The sequence below is a fragment of the Lithobates pipiens genome, unplaced genomic scaffold (assembly GCF_037356315.1).
Source record: "Lithobates pipiens isolate NorthernLeopardFrog02 unplaced genomic scaffold, aLitPip1_a1.2 Scaffold_19, whole genome shotgun sequence".
Lineage (NCBI taxonomy): Eukaryota > Metazoa > Chordata > Amphibia > Anura > Ranidae > Lithobates > Lithobates pipiens.
This window is the reverse complement of record NW_027507764.1, coordinates 374,165,970-374,184,998: the sequence shown is the minus strand read 5'-3', so window position 1 is coordinate 374,184,998 and position 19,029 is coordinate 374,165,970. Positions and strand designations below refer to the sequence as shown.

Sequence of the window (19,029 nt, the reverse complement as noted above, 5' to 3'; positions counted from 1 at the left end):
CCTAGACATAGGCAGTGATTTTTTTAGTGCATTTGTTACCTCCTCCTGAGACCCTCTTATGAGGAGACATAGTCCTAAGCTACAAGCAGAGGTACTAGTACAAATGCAATCGCTGTTGTGCTAAAAGTCTTACTATATACTTAATACTGCACAACCTGATGCCGAGTAAGTGTCTTAGGTTTGCCTGGATCTGACCACTTTAGGATGCTTACTGCCCACAGCTCTGTGTCCATCTGCTTACAGGACTCTGGCGCTCTGGGCTTTAAAATTGTGCAATGGAGTGCCATGCACGCCGCACATGCTCGGCTCCGCAACCACGCCCCCCCTCTGTTTGCTGCCTGTAGTGTAAAAAGCGCATGCACGGAAAACATGGCGGCAGACTATGTGGGATCCTTTATTTACAGACTTGTGGCAGAGCCTGCAGCGGAGGATGTGAGCGGTCCAGAGACTGGCTTCACTGAGCGTGTATCCTGGAAAGGCAAGTAAGTATACACCAGGTTGCTCTTTACTCCCTCTAGTGGCGGAAACCAGGTAGGACATACAACTACTCTGTGAAGAAATCCATAATATGCAATATATATATATGTAGGATTAACTTCTACCTGTCCCCGCCACAGGAACTGCTGAAAACAGACAGTTTCCAATCTTCACCCATCACGGCGGGTAGCATAGAGCTTTCTTCACAGCACGTGTACGTGACCAACCACCTTAAAAACTGGTGAAAAAACTGCGGTGCCTCCCATATGGGAGGGGTTATATAGGGGAGGAATTCTCCTTAATTGGGGTTAGCCTGTGTCCAATCACCGAAGGTGCCTATCTAAACCACTATGTAATGAAGGCTCTGTGTCCTGTGATGTATGATCAAGAAATATGCTTTAACTGCAGTGCCACAAGCAAGAACCTGTATAAACCTCTTACACTTTTTCTGAATCAATCTTAAAGTGTTACTAAACCCAGGACCCCACATTCACTATATCTGGTGTCCCATAGTGCACAACATGGACATGCAATTATTTTAGTAAATATAAGCTGCTAAATACCTTTTTCTCATCAGCCGTATATAGCAGTCTTGTGACTTCTATCAGTGTCCACCAGAGCACTGGTTAAAGCTTGTAGGAGGAGTTTTCGTTTTCCTCTGACTGTCCTATGAGGCTGCATGAACCCTAAGTTTCTGCCTGGACTGTGCTGATTGGCCCTGTGCTGATAATGCCTCATACACATGATCAAACAATCCGGTGGAAATCCCCCCGTGGATCTAAGAAAGTATTTTTGCACTCCAATCTGTCCGCCGGACTCGCATTTCGGCGGACAATCCGGCCACGTACTTTTGAAATGAACGGACTTTTCCCGCCCGGAGAAAAGACCGCTCATTTTGAGCGCGTCTCCAGGTAGCCGGGGCCAGCGTCACCTGGTATGGAGTTAAAGGGGAATCCCTACGCCGAAAAATCGTCACGGGGGTCCCCCCTAGGTCCATATCAGACCCTTATCCAAGCACGCTACCCGGCCGGCCAGGAAAGGTGGTGGGGACAAGCGAGCGCCCCCCCCCCCCCCAAGCCGTACCAGGCTGTGTGTCCTCAATGTACCCCTACCCATTCACCTGTGAAAGAAAGTAAAAAAAAAAAACACAACACACAAGGGTTAAAATAGTTTATTGCACAGCTCCGGGGGTCTTCTTCCGTCGTCGGAGGTCTTCTCGCCGGAGTCCTCCGCTATCTTCTGCTAGCTCTTTTACTAGCGGAGGAGCCCGGCTTTCTTCTTCGCCGCCGCCCTCTTTTTCCGACTTCGGGGGTCTTGTCCCCCTCTTCGGTTCTTCTTGCCGGGCTACCGCGCCTTCTAGCTCTTTTACAGGCGGTGACCCGGTCTTCTGTCGCCTCTGCCGCTGTCTTCGGTACTTCTCTTCTTCTGTTCTCTTCTGGAGATGTTGCCTCATCGCTGCCTCCGGTCACAATGGCAGGGACGCGGCGTGCGGCGACTTATATAGGGACATCACCGGATGATGTCCCCGCCCATTATGATGTCACAGTCCCAGTATCCTCTCGGTTGTCGGGAAGAGGCCCTTGTTCTCATCAACATGGGGACAAGGTGCTTTGGGGTGGGAGGGGCGCGCGGCCCCCCCTTCCCCAAGGCACCCCCCCATGTTGAGGGCATGCGGCCTGGTACGGCTCAGGAGGGGGGGCACTCGCTTGTCTCCACCCCCTTTCCTGGCCGGCCGGGTAGCGTGCTCGGATAAGGGTCTGATATGGACCTAGGGGGGACCCCCACGCCATTTTTTTGACGTAGGGATTCCCCTTTAACTCCATACCAGGTGACGCTGGCCCCGGCTACCTGGAGACGCGCTCAAAATGAGCGGACTTTCCTCCGCGTGTGTGGTCGAGTCCATTCATTTCAAAAGTACGGCGCATAGTTCGGCGGACTTAGTACGCCGTATTAGTCCACCGCAAAAGTGCTGTGTGTGGGCAGGTAGCTCATTCGGAAAGTCCGGCGGAAAGTCCGACAGACTAAGTCCGCCGGATAGTCTGCTACGTGTGTACGCGGCATTACAAGAACACTCCCCCCCCAAAACAAAACAAAAAAAAATTTCCAGCAGTAAACACTAAACTGAGCATGTGCAGAGTGTCTCTAAGGCTCTGTACTATCAGCAGATTGTATACAGTGGAAGAAGGGGAGGATCAGAGAAGATAGGGATCAATCAGCCTTTTGACACAACGCAGAGAATAAACACCTTAGGTTCCACAGTGATTATAACAAGCATGCTTTACTGCATTTACAGGCTGATTTTACTGTTGTGGGTTTAGTAGCACTTTAAAGGGCTTATTTAACTACTTCCCTCCCTTGAGAGGTAGCCATACATCCCAGTGTTTCAGTGGTTGTACTGGGGTCATGGCTGCCACTTCTTCTGATACAATTTTTTATTTTTTCAGCCGTCGATGCTGGATAATGTAAAAGCGATCCAAGCGGCTATAGCGTCACTGAATTGATTTTACATGTGACGGAAAGGGGTGTCCCACCCCACCTCCTTCTGCCGCCTTTCCAGGTTCTCCCCTCCTGGAAGTTCTCTGATTATCTCTATGGTTATTGAAACTGGAAGTGGCCAGCATTTTATCACTTCTGGTTTCAGTATGTTGTTTACAAGCCATTACCGGCTTGTAACGGCAACTGATCAAACTGACCTCAGTTTCTGGAGCCTGGAGATGGTGGGATTAAATCTCCAGTCCTGGGACCATATTTTGCGAACCACTAGCACATTTATTGGTCAGGTGTGTGCTGGGCTATTAGTATTGACCTGACCAGGGTTCTGGGCTGCACCCTCCCGAGGAGTCCAGGTGCGTGCAAGGGAGAAGGCAGAGGGCTACATGTCTACCACTGGAAAAGGCAGAGACTCGAGCATGAGGGCCAGAGCAGCAAGGGGCTGCTAGCTATGCAAAGAGTGTTGGCGATTTGGTTTGTGGGAGACAGACAAGCATGGGCATCTGCAGATAGGGGCAAGGGGGGTCAAGTGCCCCCCCCCCTGGAATTTAGGTATCGGATTTTAAATTCAGCACAGTTGCGTTGCTATTGGGGTACGGGCACCAGTGGGGTGTCACCATTAAGGTGCTGTCAAGCCCCTCCATCAGTGTAATGTGACTTTGGGCTCTTTTCCTTTCTCAGTCCAGCAGAGAACTCGGCAGCACTGTGACAGGAGAAAGGCGAGCTGCGGGCTATCAGAGGTTTCCCCCGCTCACCCCCCCCCCCCTTTCTTCTGTCAGGGAAAAGAGACGACGGCTCTCACCAGGTTCCCTGCCCAGCTTCCTGCCTGATCCATTCCTTTCCTATTGCCCATAACTGAGGGACAATCAAAGAAGACTAGGAGAGGAGAGCATCATGGGACATGTAGTCCCAAAAATTGGTGGCCCCATTTTCCACAGGGAGGAGGCTACAGCTCGATCAAGAGTGGGATTGAGAGACTGCAGCCTGGAAAAAAGCTGTGGCAGAGAGCGCTACAGGACAAAGAACGAGGAGTGTGCTGGGTGGAAGCCAGAGAGAGAGCCACGCTGCCCAGCACCAACAGAGAAAGACTGAGCCACTACCAGGGTACAGACATGCTACACTACTGACCAGAGTCGTCCCCGGGGAACCCAGAGTGAGCAATTGTCCAACCAGTGGGATCACTGCTGTAGTTTCGCTGGGTCTTGTAAGAGACCATTGGCCATTATCCATTACTTATCCTAGGGACGGTACTATGTCTGCAGTCTCAGACCATGATAATGTGATCATTACTTTGTCGAAAAGGGGGCGGTGCATGGGTGACCCTAAAATTATGCCCCCCCAAAAGTTCTGCGGACGCCTATGCAGACAAGGGTCTAAAGTGAAAGACCACAGCAGCAATGCTGCATGTGTAAGCCAGGAGGCTGAATCTACTATTATTTGGTGTTGATGGTGAAAATCCCCTGCAAGGGAAGCCCTTTGATTTTGTTTTTCTTTAATAAAAGTGGGTCAACAAGATCTTATTTTCTGGCGTGGACTGTACTTGCTAGTGGATGCTACACTTGAGCTATACAACCCCAAACTTTACAGTAGTATAAAATGCTGCTTTTTATATACATGAGAGAAGTGTCAGAATTAACTTGGGCAACCAGTGGTTTAAATAACCAGCAACTGTTGAGACAATGAACACTGGTCAGAAGTATGTAATTTACAATATAGTGTATGAGTCTGTAACCCACAGAGTACCGTGGTCAATGCCAAGTTTAGCGTACATAAGTTAAAGAACGCAAGGGTCTAGAGTGCATAATGAACAGAGCACGGGGTCAGGAGTGCGTAAAACAGAGCGCAGTGGTCAAAAGTATATAATGCACAGAGTGCAGGGGTTAAGATTGCATAATGTATAGGGGCTAGAAGCGTATAACACACAGGCCAGTGTACACAGTACAACCAAAAATGACTCCCTTTTGCTAGTGCAGTTACTCTCCTCCCCCCTCATCTCTCACAGCTCTCTCTTCCCCATATCCCACTTATACAGGACTCCCTCCTCACTTAAATTTTCTAGTACAGATCTCTATACCTCACCCAAATCTACCAAGTACAAATATATTCTAGATCTCTCTTCTCCCCACCCTCAAAATACCCCCAAGTACAGAACTTTCTCCTCCTAGTACAGATCTTTCTCTCTTTAACACAAATCCTCCCAGTACAGAACTCTCTCCCCTCCCCATCCACCAAAAAACATGCCCTCCGGAACAGAGTGCTCCCCTGCCTCAAATCCACCCAGTATAGTGATCTACCCTCTCCCTGAAGTCTAAGACTCCATTCACACCTGAGCAATCTACAGCGACAGTTTTTGGAGTGGCACCATTCATTTGGTCCAAAAATGCTCAAAAAGAAGCTTGTGTACCAATTCGCTCGTTTGGGGTGCTATAAAGAAAAAATGGCATCACAAACGCTTTCCGTGTTTTGCCGTGATTCTGGAATTGTGGCAATTCCACCTGTGATCCAGAACACCTGGGTCTAAAGTGAAGGGAAGCCTTCCCCTTGGTTATGCCTACACTGGTTCTGCACTGTATCACAGGGAAGGAGCTGGCAAAGTAGACAGTGGCAACATTCGATCCAGAGAGATGCAGAGCACATGCCCTTGATGCCCAGAGTTAGCAACCCTCATGAATATATAACATGCAACACACTGAATACAATAGTCAACAGTGGACATTCCTCCATCCACACTAGAGTGGGCGGAATGAGAGAAATCTAGCCGTATATGGCTAGCATTAGTCTCTTTGTGTTACATTGAGGTATTTAGTAGTCGCGAGCTTCCGTTAATCTCAGAAGGAGTTCCTAGATAGCAAGAGTCTAGAGATGATTAAGCGGACCATATAATATATGGTCATTATACAAATGATGTATACATATGTCATTTAAGATACGGTGTTCCAAGAGACATAAAAAATGTATTTGGCAATAAGTGATGCGCTGCTTTTGCAGCTGAAGTTTAGGTATGATTTTTTTTATAGCATAGTTAGGCCGCGTACACACGCGCGGACTGTTCGCCCAACTTTGTCCGTCCAACAGTTTCGGCAAACAGTCCGCTCAAACTTAGCATGGACGGACATGGCCACACACGACGGACGAACAGTTTGCTGAAACCGTGCACGATGACGTGAACGGCACGTACGACGGGACGAAAAATACGACGTCCTATACACTGCATTATAGCTTTCGGCGTGAAAATCCTTTCTGAGCATGCGCGAGACTTAGTTGGCCGAACAAGCCTACACACGAGCGAACAGTCCGCTGAAACCTTGTTTCAGCGGACAGTTTTTCGGAATTTCCGTAAGACCTTGTCCGTCCAACTGTCCGCTGAAACTGTCCGCTGAAGCCCCACACACGAGCGGACTGTCCGCCCAAACACTGTTCAGCGGACAAGTTTGGGCGAACAGTCCGCCCGTGTGTACGCGGCCTTATAATGGTCCAGCTTGGACTAATGTCAGTATGCATGTCTCATACCTGACCGATCCCTGGAAAATCTGAAAATCACTGCAGTAGTCGCCACTACTACAGTGCTGGCAGCAGCCTTCTGGGTCCTGCTGTCATTCAGAGAAAGCTTTGTATTTTTTTTTTCAATGAATGCTAGTCGTTCTGTTTGGACAAAGTAGAGAGGAAGGGCAGTGATGTCAGTATCTCTACCTCGTTCAATCGGAGAACACCTTGGGGTGGATTTACTGAAACTGGAGAGAGCAAAATCTGTTGCAGCTGTGCATGGTAGCCAATCAGCTTCTAGCTTCAGCTTGTTCAATTTAGCTTTGACCAATAAACCTGGAACCTAATTTATTTCTATGCTGATTGGTTTCTGCAAAAGATTTTTCACTCTCCAGTGCTAGTAAATCAACCCCTTATATTCTTTGAACAAAATACAATGTTTCTCTAAAAGGGGGTCGCTCGCTCAGCACTGATGCCAATTTGTTACTATGCAGAAGGGCATCTGCTCAACACTGGACCCAGAAAACTGCTGCAGCTTCTCCAGGGATCCGTCATGTGTGTGAATTTCATACTTACATTAGTCTAAGGTGGACCATTGTAACTGCTATAAAAATCATACCTAGACTTCAGCTTTAAGTGTGTGATTTGATATGTACAATATTTATTTATGTTTTGGAGGGTCCTACAAGGTAACTGTCGGGAAATGGAACACAAAAGTCTCCCAGTTGAACAGATGGTCAGATCCATAAATAATCTATGGTTCTCCTTGCATGCTAATTACTCTACTTTCTAATCGTTACTGTCTTTGTAACACTTCTAAATAACCTTTCACTACCAACAGGGGTTGCTGATTTCCAAACATGTCATCTATTTAAATGTTTAGAAGTGTCAGGGCTCGTCCTTCTCTGAGCTGGCCACTCAGCTGTCGGCTAATTGCCAGCTCCTATCTCCACAGTGACTCACCTGTTGATTATCCTACTCGTCGGTCCTGCCTACGTAAGCTGTCCAGTCCAGATGATCTCTGCCTTCGCCTTGGTCACATCTCTAGAGACGCTCTCCTGTGTTCCTGTTAAAGACTTGCTTGGCTGACATTCCTTCTGGCTCCCTGACATTTTGGGTTGTCTGACTATGTGTTTCGGTTCCTGAACTCTGGCTGTTTTGACTACGTTGATTCTGTTTACCTTTTTTTATTATTATTAAACAAGTGTGATTTAACTGTACTTCTGTCTCAGTCTGATTCATGGTTTTTGACAGTAGGTGAAGGCCATGAATTCAGAAGATCCAGTCACTTGTTGGTAATATTTTTCCAGATCTGCTCCAGTCTCTGTGCATGCACCCGCCTTGAGTACCTCTATATTGATTACCTCTATAAGAGGTATGTCTGGTTCCACTCCGCTTCCCCAGAGATCTGGGGGCGATCCAGTCCAATGCATACGGTTTATCAACCATGTTGAGATATACTTTCAGATGCTGCCCCAGGTGTTTCCCACAGAAAGACGCAAAGTAGGTTTTGTGATAGCTTCGCTTTTGGAGAGAGCCTTGGCCTGGGCAAACCCTCTATGAGAGATGCAAAAACCTGTTGTCTTGAGTTACCCTGAGTTTGTGGCTTCTTTTAAAAGGGTATTTGCCGTTCCTGCATGCTCCGATTCTGCTGCCAAGTGCCTCATGTCCATCAAACAGTGTACGAAAACTGTTACACCATTGAATTCTGTACTCTAGCAGTATAGGTTGTTTGGAACAATGAGGCCCTCCTGGCTGCTTTTTTTCATGGTCTTTCGGATACCATCAAGGATGAGATAGCAGCCCGAGATATACCCACTGAGCTGGAGACGTTGATCACGTTTGCCATCCTCATTTACTCCATACTCAAAGACTCTCTTTTAAGGAGTGCTTTCAGAAGCCTCCTGTACATTGGTCTCTGAGCTTTGCAGCCCCACCCTTGCCTCCCTCACTTCCCATGCCTCCTGGTACCGAGTCAGTCAGTGAAGGGGAACCCATGCACTTGGGATTCACGTGTCTCTCTGCGGATGAGAGAACCTTGTGCCCAGGCAGGTCACTATTGGAAGTCTTGTCCTACCCATCCACGGAATGCCCGAACTTTGAGGTCATGTCACAGACAGACCTTAGGTGCCGTTGTTTCATCCCCAGTTATCCAGAAGGATAAGCCCCTGGTTTTGGTTATCCTTTTTTGGGCTGAGTTGTCAGAGATACAGGCTCTAATCAACCCCGGGTCTGCAGGCTGTTCATTGATGGTGCCTTTGTATCGAAGCACTCTATTCGGATGCACCTGCATGACACTCCACTTGCCATTGAGGCTCTTGATGGGAGACCTCTACAGCCTGCCCATGTGACTCCATAAGACTGTTCTGTTGTCCATGGCTGTAGGGGCTCTTCACCATGAGATAGTCCAATTCCAAGTTATTTCCTCACCTAAGTTTCCGCTGGTTATTGTTTATCCTTGGTTACAGAGGCACAACCCCACTTTTGATTGGCTCCGTGCTGAGGTTCTCTCCTGGTAGCCACAGTGCAGTAAGACATACTTCCAGAAGGTAGCCAAGGTCCTGTGCATCTCTTCACTCTCCTGCCTGCCGGGTTTACCCTTTGCTGGTCTTGGAGGATAAGCCTATGGAGGAGTATGTTGCAGACGCACTTTATCGAGGTTTCATCCACAAATCCCCATCTACTGCTGGTGCTGGTTTCTTCTTTGTGAAGAAGAGTGTTGAACTGAGACCTTGTAATGATTATAGGCATTTTCAATTGTGAAACGATTGAGACCCCTATCTGATTCCATTGATTACTGAGTTATTTGACTGCCTCAAGGGAGCAACAGTTTTCATGAAGCTTGATTTGAGAGGGGCATACAATCTCGTGAGGATTAAGGAGGGTGACGAGTGGAAAACTTGCATTTAATACCAGAACAGGTCATTGAGTACCTCCTAATGCCATTCGGCCTTTGTAACGCTCCGGCAGTTTTCCAGGAATTTATTATCGATGTCCTCCAAGATTTGTTGCAGTCATGTGTGGTGGTTTATGTTCACGATATCCTTATATTTTCAAAGTCCCTGGAGAGCCACCACACAGAAGTCTGTCGTGTGCTTCAGAAACTAAATGAACAATCTCTATTGTAAATTGGAGAAGTGCGAATTCCATCGTGAACGGGTTAAATTCCTGAGTTATATCATTTCTACTGCTGGTTTTTCGAAGGACCCAGAGAAACTTTCAGCAGTCCTACAGTGGCCCCAACACATGGGTTTATGTCCTCTGCAGCGTTTTCGTGGCTTTGCCAACTATTATCAGAAGTTTAATCATAACTTCTTGTCTCTGGTCAAGCCCCTGACTGATATGACCAGAGAGGACGGTAACCCACAGAGTTGGTCTCTGGAGTCCATTAAGACCTTTGAGAGTCTCAAGGTTACATTTTGTTTCTGCTCCTGTGTTTACACATCCTGATCCTACGTTACCTTTTATCCTTAAGGTTGACACTTCTGAGACTAGAGTTGGTGCCCTTCTGTCTCAACGTCTTACCTCCTGAGAGCACTATGCATCCTTGTGGCTACTTTTCCAAAAAATTGTCACCTGCTGAGTGCAATTATGAGATTGTGACAGATTGGTGACAGAGCTGTTACCGATAATTTTAGCCCTTAAAGAATGGAGACATCTCCTCGAAGGTACCACTGTGCCGGTTCTCATTCTTACTGACCATAAGAATCTCACATTCTTGTCTGAGGCTAATCTCCTCTCTCCCAGAAGGGTGTGATGGGCTCGTTTCTTGTCAAGTTTCAATTACATTGTCTCATTTTTACCCGGTACTAAGAATGTAAGGGCTGACACTTTGTCACAACAATTTTTCTCCACTTCCAAGATAGAGTCGGTTATGGTTCCTGTGATTCCTCATGATCGTATTCTCACTTCTCCTTTGGGTGAAAAAATTCTTGCTGCTCAGGTCCACGCTCCTCCTGAGAAACCTTGTGGCCGATACTTTGTCCCAGTGAGTCTCCGTACTGCCGTGCTCCAGACATATTCTGCCAAGGCTGCTGGCCACCCTAGGAAGAATAATGTGGCAGCAGAATGATCCAATCAGTCCTTGGAGCAGTTCCTATGTTGCTATATTTCTGACCATCATAACAACTGGTCAGACCTCTTACCATGGGTGGAATTTGCTCACAATAGTTCCTTTAATTCTGCTTCCTGATTTTCCCCATTTATGGGGAACTATGGTTTCCAATCTTCCATGTTGCCTGACTCATTTGTTCCGTAGAGTATTCCTGTGTTAGAGGAGCATCTCCGTGGTCTTTGTTACCCTTGGCACAAGTACGGGAGTCTGCAGACTCCTGCCTGCACCTTCCTACCAGGCTGGGGACAGGGTCTGGCTGTCATCTCGCAACCTCCGTCTTCATGTTCCCTCTCTGAAGTTTGCACCTCAGTTTATTGGGCCTTTCCGTATTCTCCGCAGGATTAACCCAGTGGCTTACGTGTTAGAGCTTCCTTCTGATAAGCGTATCTCAAATGTAGTTCATGTCTCCTTAGTGAAACCTTTGGTCTGCAACTGCTTTACCACCTCAGTGCCACGTCCTCACCCTGTACAGGTTGAAAACCATGAGGAGTAGGAAGTACAGTACATTGTTGACTCCCATAGGTTCTGTTGGCACATACAGTACCTGGTGCATTGGAAAGGGTATGATCTGAAGGAACGCTCTTGGGTCTCATCCTCGGATGTATATGCCCCTGTCCTCCTCCGTAATTTCCATAGATGTTTTCCCCTCAAGCCTGGTGATCCTCCGAGGGGGAGGGGCCGTTGAGGAGGGGGTACTGTCAGGGCAGGGCTCAGCCCTTCTCTGAGCTGGCCACTCAGCTATTTGCCAGCTTCTATCTCTCCACAGTGATTCACCTGTTGATGATATCCTGCTCGTCAGTCCTGCTTACTTAAGTCATTCAGCCAAGATGATCTCTGCCTTTGCCTTGGTCAACATCACAGAGACTTTCAGCTGTGCTCCTGTTAAAGACTTGCTTGGCTGACATTCCTTCTGGCTCCAGATCCTGCTTGCTGTTCCACTACGCTGATTCCTGACTTTCTGGCTTGTCTGACTATCCATTCCGGTTACCAAACTTTGGCTATATTTGACTACGTTTGTTCTATCTACTTTTATTATTAAACAAGTGTGCTTTTAACGGTACTTCTGTCTCGGTCTGATTCATGATTTCTGACATCAATATAAGATTATTGGGATTTTTTTACAAAAAAATATATGTAGCAGAATACATATTGGTCTAAATTTATGAAGAATTTTTTTATTATTATTATTTTACTTTTTTTTTTTCAAAATTGTCAGTCTTTTGTTTATAGCGCAGAAAAAAAGTAGTGGTGATCAAATATCACCAAAAAGTCTATGGGGGAAAAAGGACATACATTTTATTTGGGTACAGCATTGCATGATTGCGCAATTGTCGGTTTAAGTAGCACAATGCTGTATCGCAAAAATTGGCCTGGTCATGAACGTGGGTAAATCTTCCAGAGGTCTAGTGGTTATTGTATTTTAAAGTACAGGTGTGAAAAAAGGACACTTGTAAAGATATATTATGCTATAGGTTATTTATGTTCATAATACTACTAAAATTAATTTATTTTGCTTGTCTTAGAAATCATCTACTATTAAAACTGAACAATGTCATTTTAACACCACATATGGGCAGCGCAACTCACAAAACCAGACGTATCATGATGGAAGATATGGTTCAAAGTTTGATCGATGGTGTAAATGGCCTTCCTGTGTCCAATCAAGTTATTGCCAAGTGACATGAAGGATCCTTTGACAATCATATGTATTTTCTTCTGCACTCCACCATGTAAACATGAGTCATCCATTCACCTCTTACATGGCATATTCTGACACCTAAAACTCCAGGTTTGGCAAGCAAAGTTACTGTTATTCTTTTGTTTTGACTTTACAGTTTTTTCCTCTAATGGCCTTCCACAAAATATTGGAAACAATAAAACTCTCAACCTGCACTTAGTTGTGCCAATGGTCCATTGTTATAACAGCTTTTTACAGTGTAGGTCTACAATCTTGTCCCCAACGTTTTTGGACAGCTCTTTGGTCTTGGTCATGGTGGAGAGATTGGAACCTGATTGCTTCTGTGGACAGGTGTCTTTTATACAGTTAACAAGCTGAGATTAGGAGCACTCCATTTATCTTGTTACCTGTATAGAAGACACCTGGGAGCCAGAAATGTTGCTTATATATAGGATCAAATACTTATTTCACTCATTAAAATGCAAATCAATTTATAACCTTTTTGAAATGCATTTATGAATTTTTTGGTATTCTGTCTCTCACTGTTAAAAATAAAACTTACCATTAAAATGATGCCTGATTGTTTCCTTGTCGGTGGGTAAACGTACAAAATCGGCAGCGGATCAAATACTTTTTTCCCTCACTGTATAAACAGTATCTCACAAAAGTGAGTACACCCCTCAAACTTTTGTAAATATTTTATTACATCTTTTTTCATGCGACAACACTGAAGAAATTAAAATTTTCTACAATGTATAGTAGTGTAAGTTGCTGTCCCCTCAAAATAACTCAACACACAGCCATTAATGTCTAAACTGCTGGCAACAAAAGCGAGTACACTCCTAAGTGAAAATGTCCAAATTGGGCCAAATTAGCCATTTTCCCTCCCCGGTGTCATGTGACTTGTTAGTGTTGCAAGGTCTCAGGTGTGAATGGGGAGCTGGTGTGTTAAATTTTGTGCTATCGCTCTCACTCTCTTACTGGTCACTGGAAGTTCAGCATGACACCTCATGACAAAGAACTCTCTGAGTATCTGAAAAAAAGAAATTGTTGTGCTAAATAAAGATGGCCTAGGCTATAAGAAGATTACAGTAGTTTAACAGGACAGGTTCCACGCAGAACAGGCCTCGCCATGGTCGACCAAAGAAGCTGAGTGCACGTGCTGAGCATCATATCCAGAGGTTGTCTTTGGGAAATAGATGTATGAGTGCTGCCAACATTGCTACAGAGGTTGAAGGGGTGGGGGGGTCAGCCTGTCAGTGCTCAGACCATACACCGCACACTGCATCAAATTGGTCTGCATGTCTGTTGTCCCAGAGGGAAGCCTCTTCTAAAGATGATAAACAAGAAAGCCCACAAACAGTTTTCTGAAGATAAGCAGACTAAGGACATGGATTACTGGAACCATGTCCTGTGGTCTGATGAGACCAAGATAAAAGTATTTGGTTCAGATGATGTCAAGCGTGTGGGGTGGCAACCAGGGGAGGCATACAAAGTCAAGCATGGTGGTGGGAGTGTCATGGTCTGGGGCTGCATGAGTGCTGCTGACACTGGCAAGCTACAGTTTATTGGGGGAAACATGAATTTCAACATGTACTGTGATATACTGAAGCAGAGCATGATCACCTCCTTTCAGAGACTGGACCTTAGGGCAGTATTCCAACATAACGACCCCAAACACACCTCCAAGATGACCACTGCCTTGCTATAGAAGCTGAGGGTAAAGGTGATGGACTGGCCAAGCATGTCTCCAGACCTAAACCCTATTGAGCATTTGTGGGTCATGCTCAAACTGAAGGCGGAGGAGCGCCAGGTCTCTAACATTCACCAGTTCTATGATGTTGTCATGCAGGAGTGGAAGAGGACTCCAGTGGCAACCTGTGAATCTCTGGTGAACTCCATGCCCAAGAGGGTTAAGGCAGTGCTGGAAAATAATGGTGGCCACACAAAATATTGACACTTTGGGACCAATTTGCACATTTACACTTAGGAGTGTACTCACTTTTGTTGCCAGCGGATTAGACATTAATGGCTGTGTGAGTTATTTTGAGGGGACAGCAAATTTACACTGTTATACAAGTTGTACACTCACTACTTTACTTTTACATTGTAGCAAAGTGTCATTTCTTTAGTGTTGTCACATGAAAAGATATAATAAATTATTTACAAAAATGTGAGGGGTGGTACTCACTTTTGTAAGATACTGTAGTTGCAATATACAGTGGTGTGAAAAAGTGTTTGCCCCCTTCCTCATTTCCTGTTCCTTTGCATGTTTGTCACACTTAAGTGTTTCGGAACATCAAACCAATTTAAACAATAGTCAAGGACAACACAAGTAAACACAAAATGCAATTTGTAAATGAAGGTGTTTATTATTAAAGGTGAAAAAAAATCCAAACCATCATGGCCCTGTGTGAAAAAGTGATTGCCCCCTAAACCTAATAACTGGTTGGGCCACCCTTAGCAGCAACAACTGCAACCAAGCGTTTGTGATAACCTGCAATGAGGCTTTTACAGCGTCCTGGAGAAATTTTGGCCCACTCATCTTTGCAGAATTGTCCTAATTCAGTTACATTAGAGGGTTTTCGAGCATGAACGGCCTTTTTAAGGTCATACCACAACATCTCAATAGGATTCAGGTCAGGACTTTGGCTAGGCCACTCCAAAGTCTTCATTTTGTTTTTCTTCAGCAATTCGGTGGTGGACTTGCTTGTGTGTTTAGGATCATTGTCCTGCTGCAGAACCCAAGTTCGTTTCAGCTTGAGTACATGAACAGATGGTCGGACATTCTCCTTCAGGATCTCTTGGTAGACAGCAGAATTCATAGTTCCTTTTATCACGGCAAGTCTTCCAGGTCCTGAAGCAGCAAAACAGCCCCAGACCATCACACTACCACCACCATATTTTACTGTTGGTATAATGTTCTTTTTATGAAATGCAGTGTTCCTTCTACGCCAGATATACTTGGACACACACCTTCCAAAGAGTTCCACTTTTGTCTCATCGGTCCACAGAATGTTGTCCCAAAAGTCTTGGGGATCATCAAGATGTGTTGTGGAGAAATTGAGACGAGCTTTGATGTTCTTTTTGCTCAGCAGTGGTTTTCTCCTTGGAACTCTGCCATGCAGGCCATTTTTGCCCAGTCTTTTCCTGATGGTGGAGGCATGAACGCTGACCTTAACTGAGGCAAGTGAGGCCTACAGTTCCTTGGACGTTGTTGTGGGGTCTTTTGTGACCTCTTGGATGAGTCGTCGCTGCGCTCTTGGGGTAATTTTGGGCGGCCTGCCACTCCTGGGAAGGTTCACCACTGTTCCATGTCTTCGCCATTTGTGGATAATGGCTCTCACTGTGGTTCGCTGGATTCCCAAAGCTTTGGAAATGGCTTTATAACCCTTTCCAGACTGATAGATCTAAATTACTTTCTTTCTCAATTGTTCCTGAATTTCTTTGGGTCTCGGCATGATGTGTAGCTTTTAAGGATCTTCTGGTGGACCTTACTGTGTCAAGCAGCTCCTATTTAAGTGATGCCTTGATTGTGAACAGGTGTGGCAATAATCAGGCCTGGGTGTGGCTAGAGAAATTGAACTCAGGTGTGGACAACCACAGTTATAGTATGTTTTAACAAGGGGGGCAATCACTTTTTCACACAGGGCCATGATGGTTTGGATTTTTTTTCACCTTTAATAATAAACACCTTCATTTACAAATTGCATTTTGTGTTTACTTGTGTTGTCCTTGACTATTGTTTAAATTGGTTTGATGTTCCGAAACACTTAAGTGTGACAAACATGCAAAGGAACAGGAAATGAGGAAGGGGGCAAACACTTTTTCACACCACTGTATGCTTGGATGACTACATGGATGCATTTCAAGTAGGGACCTACTTTGTTCTGAAATGGAAAAAAACACTAAATTATTCTTCACTCCAGTTAAAAGTAAGAAATTTAAGTTTTGTGCAACTTTTGCAACTTTTGAACATTAATTTATGTGTAAAACAAACAAGGTATGATTACATATCATCACCTTTTTATGAGTATATATATTTTACTGATTAAAGCCTTTATGATTATTGTTATTTCTAATAAAATCAAAAATTGTTACGACTAGTGGTGGCTAATGCTGTTATGTTTTATCTATTCTATTCTTTGACATTAATTATGTTCACTTTTTTTCCAGTACCAAAATGCATGTCTTAAAGCGGAGTTCCACCTAAAGTTGAACTTGCACTCATTTGTCTCCTCTCCCCCTCCAGTGCCACAATTGGCACCTTTCGGGGGAAGGTTGGACAGGATACCTGTCTTTGACAGGTATCCTGTTCCCACTTCTGGGAGTTCAATCCAGAAGTCACCGCAGGGCTCCCTCCTTCTCCCCCTGTCGCCAGGCCAGTAGGAGAGAGGAGCGGGGCCTCGCGTATGCGCAGTAGGGTAGATGTAAGGCTACACTGGCGGGTTCCCTTACCCGCAATAGCGGTGGCAGCACCCGACAGCTGATGTAAACATCAGCTGCGGTGCCGACATGGCTGGACTCCAGGACAGGTACGTGTCCTATTATTAAAAGCCAGCAGCTACACATACTTTTTGGATGGACCCCCGCTTTAAATATATGGAAAATTGTTGTGCACACACTTTTTTTAAATAAGGCATTAAAGGCTTGGTTGCAGGTTTACTGCTAGTTTCACAGGTCTAGTGCAAATTTTTCCACTGCAAATTTCCAAAGCATCTCTTCAGTGGTTCAACTGCGATTTGGATATGGTACAAATGGAAATTTAACAATAGCTGGTTGTTTAGGGGCATTCCGGGATGCCAGCTGCCATGTGCTTAATAACGAATGACTCATCTAAATGTAAAAAAAACAAAAAAAACAATGCTAGCTGTCAGAACTTTTCTAAAGAAATGCGTATCTTTTATCATTTCAATTTTGGAATCATGGCCGTTTTGAGACTGAGCCCCAGAGATCCAAGGTTAATTTCAGGTCTCAAGTCAGAGATATTCTGGGGGGGGGGGGGGGGTTTCTGTTTTTTTTTCTTGACTGGGGGTTTGCAAAGTGTACAAAGAGTTACAAGAACAATGAGTTTGTACTTTATCTACGCCTAAAACAAGACTTGTTTAATAATCCTTGAAACTAGTAAATGCAAGCCAACCGTCAAAGGCAGGATACAGAGTGCCAAAACAAAATGTAAATGAAACTTTTAAGGACTCGCTCAATTGCCGATTTGGCCAGCTGAAGGAAAGTCAATATTCTTGTTTTAAACAATGACATTTATATATTTGTGGGTTCAGTAACAATATTATCTTATGCTTGTTTATTGGTAATCCCATTATATAGTTAAGGTGTTGATTTTATTAGTATTATTAGAAATATTGTGTGCATATTATCATGTTTATCTATAAATCTATAGTTATTTTCTTTATTCTATATGTATAAATTGTATTGATAGTTACAGTATATAGGAAATGTAAATGCCCTTCATCTTACCTATTGGATCAATGTGAATAATACAATGTGAAAAACGTGACAATCAAGGATTGTAACCAGCTGCAAAGTCTATAGTGTTCACAATAAACATAATGGTAAATAAATAAAAAGTGTTCTCACGCAGTAATAGACTGTCACAGACAAAGAAGTAAGTGCAATGGTGATGCACCAAAATAAAGTTCAATTGATGTGCAAAAATGTTCTTGATGATTAAACTTTCTCTAATAAATATTATTCATTCCTTGTCTTCACACAACTGTTATGTGCTCCCAGAACTCTCACCACCAAACAATGTATATCCAGCCTCAAAGATATGGGAATATGCCTTCAGCCTTCAGGTGGTGTGTTATCAGCTTCTCAAGGCACATATAGTAACACCGATATCCAATATCAAGCTCCAGACATCAAGCTTCAAACTTTTACCATATCACTATAGGCTCCAGTCAGCATGGAAATCAAATAGATAAAACTGCCCTCCATAGTGTAGTATAGTATGTTAAAACAAACAGTAATTTATTTAAGACAAATGGATTCTTACATCAAAGTATCATAAAAAGTGTTGCTTAGGAAGGGCGTGGCATCTGCTATGACAGCCAGATGTGATTAGCATAAGTTCTGAGATCAGCCCGAGTCTCCGATAGTATCCTGTGTAGCATCTGCTACTGAGACCTGCAACCCGGAAACGAATAGATCCCGGCGGCGAGACGAGCAGCAAACAGTCGGCAGCGGACCGCCTCAGAGAATTTGCGAGGACCTACAAGCAGGACGTGGGGCGCAGCCCCCCACAGACACAGAGTGGCAGACCACCAGCTTTGGAAACCCAGAAGCTCACCACATCACAGCCTGAGAAGCAGCCCAAGCTGACGCTGGAACAAGTAAGCTCACAATTAATGGCAGGAAAAATGGACAAGATTAAAATGGATATAGGACTGATTAGGCAGGATATGCAAAGAATTAGAGACAGGGTAGCAGAAGCTGAAAACAGGATATCTCTATTGATGGACTGTCAGGTCACCTGAGACCAGGTGACAGATGCACTCCGTAGGAGTCAGAAGTGCACCACTAGGTAGTGGACCTTAGGACTAACTTCTGTGGATTGTACCCAAGGAGATTCAGGACACAGGTCTACAGAAACACAGATCCCAATGGGAGCTGGAGCATTGATTCCCCAGGGCGCGGAGTCTAAGAGCCAGTGGGTGTTCGCCAGAGCCTCCAGTGGTGAGGATGGACTTCGCTGCAGTCTGGCTACAGGTCGCAGCCCCTAGGGTCTCACAGCTCACGCTCACAGTAGACTACAGGAGAAGGAAGCAGC

At 45.0% G+C, this 19,029-nt stretch overlaps 1 protein-coding gene across 1 annotated transcript in view; it reads left to right on the top strand.

Moving 5' to 3' along the window:
- Positions 1-12,815, top strand: part of LOC143996978 (glyoxylate/hydroxypyruvate reductase B-like) — a 77,683-nt gene extending 64,868 nt beyond the window's left edge. Inside the window, exon 6 of the mRNA XM_077492314.1 lies at positions 12,088-12,815. Coding sequence (XP_077348440.1) covers positions 12,088-12,244 — 157 coding nt within the window. The 3' untranslated portion in view covers positions 12,245-12,815. The remainder of the gene's footprint in view (positions 1-12,087) is intronic.
- The last annotated feature ends 6,214 nt before the right edge of the window (positions 12,816-19,029 follow it).